This window comes from Alosa pseudoharengus, unplaced genomic scaffold (assembly GCF_046254945.1).
Source record: "Alosa pseudoharengus isolate Yale_2024_CS ecotype anadromous, Long Island Sound unplaced genomic scaffold, YU_APseudo_1.1 YU_APseudo_1.1_scf_16, whole genome shotgun sequence".
Lineage (NCBI taxonomy): Eukaryota > Metazoa > Chordata > Actinopteri > Clupeiformes > Clupeidae > Alosa > Alosa pseudoharengus.
The window spans coordinates 32,550,203-32,557,702 of NW_027468630.1; the positions used below are offsets into that span (position 1 = coordinate 32,550,203).

The following is a 7,500-nucleotide window of genomic DNA, read 5'->3' on the forward strand; positions in this document are numbered from 1 at the left end:
AAGAAAAGAGGAGAGGAGAAGAGAAGAGTGGAGGAGAGGAGGGGAGGGGTGGGGTAGAGGAAGGACAGAAGACAGAAAAGAAAAGAGGAGAGAAGAAGAGAAGAGAAGAGAAAAGAAGAGAAGAGAAGAGTGGAGGAGAGGAGAGGAGAGCAGGGGAGAGCAGGACAGTAGATGGAGGATATAAAGGGGCTCAGAGGGAGAGGGGGCGTGGGTCCAAAAGGTGTAACAGGTGTGTAGGGAGCACATTGTGTTGTGTGTTAAGGAGTCAGGGCCCAGAGGTCAGGAGTGGAGAGCAGGAGCAGGAGAGCCACAGCCCAGAGCATGGCCGCCAGGGTGGGGGAACAAGGGGAGAGACAGAGAGAGAGAGAGAGAGAGAGAGAGAGAGAGAGAAACAGAGAGAGAGATTAGAACACTGCAGAGGGCATGGGCATCCAGGGACAGCCCTCAGTCCATCATCACACCCTCCTCCCCAGCCCACCACCCCCCATGGCCACGGCCCCCAGCGAGACGAGACTGACACAGGACAGAATGGACCTACTGGCATCTACACGACTGGTGGGAGAGACGGGCGCGTATGACCACTACACGAACTGACGGCACACAACCCCGAAAGGACGAGAGTTGCAGGGCCAGAGAGGCCTGCAGGGGGCAGTAGAGATGGTGGTGGCAGGCATGGTCATGTTAAATCATGCAGACGGTCACGCTAGCACCCCACGGCCTGCCCACACAGGCAAGAGGTGCACTACCCAAAAATAAGCAGCCCTCAAAGGCTACAAGCACAGAGCATGCTGGGGTACTAGCCATCATGCTAGAGAAGGTCAGGAGAGGGATTATGGGAAGAGGGAGCAGAGGAATGGGCTCTTTGTTAGTTGTTGTAGTTTGGTAGTTGTTAGTTATAATATCACATGTATACACAGCCCCACAACAAAACCTAAACTGCACAGCAATAGTAAGACATTAGTAAGGGCAGTAGAATATCAGTCTTTGTATGATCTGGATCTCCAAGTGTTAGTCTCATGTTTACAAATGAGTGACATTAAGTATCACTGTATAATTCCCATTTCATGAGGTGAGTTTGTTCAATGTGAATGTAAGAAATGTGTCTTGGGATTCTGCACTTCTTGTTGAGACTAGGTTGTTGTTAACACGGTGTGATGGTGGAAAAGAGGCTTATTGTGTCACTCGCTATTCAAATAAGCTTCTCTGTAAACATGCTCACAAGAAATCTCTACATATGAAAATAGAGGTTGTTTGATAGAAACTTGATTATAGCTTGGTTAACTTGATCTCTCATTGTCTTGTCACTTATGGAGTCATTGTAAGGGAAATGTAATTTCAGGAGGACATTAATGCATGAAAATAAGTTGTATATAAGCTGAATAAGAGGATAATCAGAATGTGAGTGTGTGAGAACTATCTGGCTATGTAGCTGTCAGTAGATATGAAAAATAATGCACTTGTCTGAGTACATTTTCCTCTCTTGGCTTACTCTGTCTTTCAGTGTCTCTCTCTCTCTCTCTCTCTCTCTCTCTGTCTGTCTTTCTCTCTCTCTCATACACACACACACACCAATACACTGAACACATATCATGTGCACAGCACTAAGCACACAATATTCTTTGCATGCAGTAAGAGATGAGGTCATTGCCAGTGGAGCTTGCTTAAGCCTGAGTGAGAGAGGTCAGAGGTGGCGAGAGATGGGGAGGAGAGATCAAGAGATCAGGGGGGAGCTGAAGCATAGAAGAGCAGTGGGGGAGCCAACGGCATACTTACCCTGCAGTTCTACAGGGGAAAGACAACATACGCACAGAGAGAGAGAGAGAGAGAGAGAGAGAGAGAGACAAAGTGACAGAGAGAGAGAGAATGATAGGGGTCAGACAAGAGTGAAAGGAGGAAGGCAAGGAGAAAAGAGAGAAGAGTAGAGAGAGATGGAGAGAGAGAGAGGTTGAGACAGAGACAGAGACAGACAGGAAGAGAAGAGAAGAGAGAGAAGAGCTTTGTGTTAGGGTTAGTACAAGGAAGCCATCACAGCTCAGTCCACGGCCAAAGTGCTTGAGGACAGTTAGGAGCAGGAACGCTGCAGCAACCAAACGGCAACCAAAATCAATCCCTGATAGGGCGGATGCAACTCAGAGATCATAATTGCACAGCCAATGACAAAGCAGAAACCAAAGAAAAGATCAAAATATTAGATATAAATTACAAAAAGTTAGGTCAGTGAGAGGAATGTCAGGTTGAGTAAAAGAGACTGGGGACTTCTCTAGGTTGGGTTCTAGGTCTGTTCATTGAGTCAAACATGGCCTGGAGGGGCCGCACATGTGTGCTGGCTGGCGCATCAATTACATGCTGCAGTGCTGAGCGCAACCCAGTCAGTTCCGCTTCCCCTGAAACATCCTCCCTCTCCGCGCTACAGTCTTCCTAGTAACACCACTGGATTATAACCTCCATTCAGGAGCTGAGATTATTGGCTGGCGAGCCGGCACACGCCATGACAGGCCGTCGAATGGAGAGCGAGTCGGTGCTCCCTCAGTTTGACCAGCAGAGGGAGCCATTGCATGAGCGAGCCGCTGCTGCCTGACTGGTGCTCTCGAGTGAGAGATTCCTCATGACAGACCGGCACATTCTTTCTCTCTCTCTGTCTCTCTCTTTCACTGAGGAGAAAACAGACGCAGGCTACCTTTGGGGCCTAGCGCACTCTGAGCTGTCAATCACAAATGTCAAACAACGAGGCGTGCTAGTCATCATCAGCAACAAAACAAAAAAAACAGAGCATTCGGAGTCCAATCACCCCATAGCTTAGGCAGAAGGACACCACCTTGAGGATTTGACCTTGGCATTTCTGCTCACTACCACATTTGTGTCTGGGAATGGGAAACAGTTAGGGTGGGGTGGTGTTGGGTGGGCGGGGGGGGGGGGGGCTGCATTATATAACACCCCTCACAGGTTCTCTTGCTGTCATGGCAACTGCTCTGATAGCGGTCCACATTAACTGTCATTACTGGGAAAAAGGGGGGCGAACCAGTGGCATGCCTGCGTCCATGTGGCAGCAGCGGACCAATCACAGACAGACGGGGGGGGGGGGCTTACCTTTGCGAGCTTTCTTCTGCAGCTTCATGGTGTCAGAGGACTTCTTCTTTATCTCGTGACGAGACCGCTTATACTCTACAAGAGAGGGGAGGACCAGAGTGGACGAGGGGGTTAGAGCTTTAAACAGTCAGACCTTCAAAGGAAATGGACACAGCCCGGTTATCACCAGGGATACTCTCAGCGGCCAGGCACCTTTGGCATGGTCCTTGTCCAGCTGGTTGGCTGTCTTCTTCCAGTCCTCTATGCGGTCCTGAAGCGGTGTGATCAGACTCTCCATCAGAGCACTGTGTTTGGAAGGAGAGAGACAGGGAGATAAACAGAGGGAGGGAGAGAGAGACGAGAAGAGAGGAGAGAATAAACTACCAACATGCTTCTGTAGTTGTCACACAACCTAACACTGTTTCACACTTCACAACTTTTAAATCATACCCACTTCTTGTGACTGTCATATGTCAAAAAGCCCATGAATCAAGTTGTTGTGTCGAGTCAGATCACGTGGCCACACTTAACTGATTAACAATGACATCACCTCTGACCCATTTTGCCCCTTCCTGACTATTCCAGTCTCTGGCACACCTCTCCCCGAGCCTATCATAACTCAGCCAGAGTGGAGACATGTGCTTCATCACGGCCCATCCGACACCGAGAGAGAAAGACTGTCTATTCCACTCCCCGCCGCAAATGTTTGAGGAGGAGAGTAAACAAGCGGCGATGAGGAGACCTCATCATCATTACCATCACACAGACGTGCAATTAAGAGACGCTTCTCTGAGTCTGCAGCGCCTCGCTCCTCTCCCCCTCATCATCACCAGGAAAATCCATTTTCAGACGGGACGGGACGGGAGGCCATTGTGGGAGGCGTGCGTGCGTGTGGCCTCTGGGGGGGGGGGGGGCTGGTGGCAGCGGCGGCGTACAGTGTGCGGTTGGGTGAGGGAGAGGGGACTGTCTGCAGATGTGGGATAGTTTGGCGTCCAGAATGATAGTGAGAGTGTGTGTGTGTGTGTGTGGTGTGTGCGTGTGTGTGGTCGTTGTGGGGGTGGTGGCAGTAGGTCAGAGGTGCTATTAGTCCTCCCTCTGTTTCCCTTCTGTCTGTGTCGGGCGTCATCACTTTTCACTTTTCTATGGGGTTGTGGGGAGGAATGGTGTGTGTGTGTCTGCGTGTGTGTGTGTGGGGGCGGGGGGGGGGGTGGGGGTTGAGTTGATGGAACTGGATGTTCTTGATAGTATGTGTGTGTGTATGTGGGAGTGATCGGGTTTCTGTGGTTCAAAGACACGGCGTGCTGCCCTGCTATTTCCACACTACGAGTAGACGGAGGCCCAAGCATGAGCTGAGACTCGGCCATGGAAAGAATCCCGCGTGGAATAACAGCGTGGCGACACGTGAGTGTTTACTGGGAGCCCGACAAGGCTACAGCATCTCCGCTGACTTTTAAAACCACCTCTGAACGAGGGGCTCAGCCAAGCCATTGTCTCAGACGACGGGCTCAACACAAACTTAATATGGAGTATGTGTTCTGAGTCATATGAACCATATTCATCATACACAGTCTGGTTCTGATGCACTATCTCTTACAAAGCCCTGTGAAACAGTTGTTTAAGAACACTCTGCCAACATTCCAGCTGTTCCTCCGTCAGGGTGTGTAGAAAAAAAGAGGGGGGGGGGCTCTGTAAATGCTGCTTGAAGACGTGGAGTTTTGGTCCACTAGAATGCACATTAAAATGCAAAAAGGGTCCAGCTCCGATGTGCTTGTTTGTAGTGCTTTCTCACCCAGTGGACTGGACTTACTTGGTGAAGTGGCGCAGTTTGGCCTCGATGCTGCGATGCCTCATGCACATGCGGGTGAGCGCCGATCCGATGTCCCTGGTGGCTCCTGCAGGAGGGGAGAGAGAGAAGAGGAGAAGAGGAATGTCAGACTAGCACTGCTGAAGCACTGCCTATGTTTGAGAACACCCTGGGCAGCCATGTTAGAAGGTAAGACACACAACTGTCACTATGTCTCTTGGACCCTCCACCACTAACACACACACACACACACACACACACACACACACACACACACACACACACACGACAGGGAAATATTTACTTTTCAGAGAGTGAGGATTTACTACCTCTATACACAGTGCACCACCATCCCCAAATAAAGCTCCAGCACTCGCGTGACTAAGTGTGTGTGTGTGAGGGAGGGGGAGTCTGAGTAACCTGTAACTGTGATAAACATCTGGTTATTTTTAGCGGTGGACGGAGAGTTGGAAAAACCTGACCCCCTGTATTTGCACACAGTACCATTCTCACTTCCAAAGAAGGTGGCTCTCCATAGCCCTGGAAAGCCATTGTTTTTTTCGTCTGTTTTCAAGAGTCTGACCGCAGGTTTCTTGGCAAGCTCATTCTGCCCTGACTGCTTTCTTGGTTTAAAATACTATTCTTTCTTCATGGCCAGAGGAGCATTGAGAGTGCTGAGTAACATACACGGAAGAAACGAGAAAGAGAAACAGAAAGATGTACAAAGGAAAGAAAAGAGGGAAAAGAAGAACAAATCTGAAAAACTATTTAAATAGAGAGCTGACAAAATCCTGCTATCCAGCTCCATTATCAGAAGGCCCAGATGGGATTAGCGACCTGGCCTGTGTTGTGGCGTTTCTCCCTCTCGCGCTCGTGCTAATTAAACACTGGGGGATTCAAACCTAAAACACAGGCCTGCAGTCTGAGAGCTGAACCCAGATTCCCCCACCCTGCATTACTGGTTACATCCCCTCGCCTGAGCCACCATACACCATAATCCCGACCCACGAGGGGTTAATCCCGGCCACCTCAAGGTTACCTGGGCTCACACCGAAAGGCCCATTTCCACACACCCCAATGGGCCTCCAGTCAATAGCAATTCACTGGGTGCCATTATTCCACCATTCGTCAACAATCCCACGCCATTAAACCCCTTGGCTTCCACCTCAGCCTTTCTCTCACTCTAATGAAACAGGATGTGGGGTTAGATGGAGGTAACCTTACATGGTCCCATTGCGTGCTTGCCACCCTACTTCCAAACCCTGTCCTCAGGATCCAGGGTGAGAGGCACCCTCAAAGGGGGTTAAAGCACAGGATTACCCAAACTGCCCCAGATTACCCAATATGCCGCAGACTCCACCCGTCCGATGACACCCCAAACCTTAATGCCCCTGACAGTGAGTGACCGGCGGGGCCAGTTTCCACATCTAAGTCAGTGCAGGCACAGACATATTCTCACACTAATGTGCAGTGCTGCATGTGATAGTAAAGGGACGTGGCAGAGCACAGTGGCAGACACTATACACAAATGTTACGTCTGGATGTTTAGAGCACCCAGTGGGCATGTCGCGACCTCAAAATGACCCCCCCCCCCCACACACACACACACACACACACACACACACACACACACACACACAGACACACACACACACACACACACACAGACAGAACCGGATAATATCCGTCATTAATATCATTATGCTTCCAGATGCTGATACGTGCTATTATGTTCGGTCAGCCCTGTGTCACATCAGCATTGTCTGAATAACATGCAGGAAGCACCCAAGGCCAACCATACAGGCCAGCGAACTACAGATAGGTCAGCCTACAGGACTGCATACAAAACATCCTGAAATAGAGCCATTCAGCTCAATTCCAACAGGCTGACTGACCAACACTGGGTCTAGTAAATGGCATAAAAGGGTAAATTCTCCATTTGGGCACATGGGTATTACGTTTGACATGATTTATGCATATGATACTCTTGTAGTCGCTACCAAAGAGTGTTATTCTAAAATGCAAAAACCAAACACACAAACATGCGCAGCACACACCCCCTCAGTTCACGAGCGCTTGTTGAGGAAGGACCTCCCTGACACACACAGTATGTTGGGAGACGGAGAGAGAGCAACTCCATTCATAATTAACACATTCCTGCTTCATGCCTTCTGTTCTACCCAGCAACCATTCATTAATTCCCTCCAAAGCCCCCTCCCCAACAGACACACACACACACACACACACACATGTATGCTCACACACACACACACTTGTGCACACAGCAACTTCTTTATGCACCCTGCTCCATCTTAACTCCTCGTGGACATACATGAGCACACTCACCCAACACACACACACACACACACACACACACACACACACACACACACACACACACACACACACACACAGTCAAACACCCTCCCCCACATGAGGGGTACATACATGTATTACATATAGAGTAGGCTATCCTCCTCCGCTATTCTTTGCCACAGAGTCTAGTATCACTACTCAACGTGCAACTGGAACCTGAGAATGAAAACTGTGAATGCAGAGTGAGTGAGTGAGTGTGTGTGTGTGTGTGTGTGTGTGTGTGTGTGTGTGTGTGTCAGAGACAGAATATGAGA

The 7,500-nt window shown here is 49.7% G+C and overlaps 1 protein-coding gene across 2 annotated transcripts in view; it reads right to left on the reverse strand.

Annotated features, from left to right (window-relative positions):
- The window catches only part of mtss1lb (MTSS I-BAR domain containing 2b), a 60,885-nt gene that overhangs the window by 12,844 nt on the left and 40,541 nt on the right, over window positions 1-7,500 (reverse strand). For both annotated transcript variants that reach the window (XM_076287737.1, XM_076287736.1), the window contains exons 4-6: window positions 4,874-4,958; window positions 3,280-3,371; window positions 3,088-3,162 (exon numbers count right to left, since the gene is read on the reverse strand). In XM_076287737.1, the coding sequence (XP_076143852.1) occupies window positions 3,088-3,162; window positions 3,280-3,371; window positions 4,874-4,958 (252 nt within the window). The remainder of the gene's footprint in view (window positions 1-3,087; window positions 3,163-3,279; window positions 3,372-4,873; window positions 4,959-7,500) is intronic.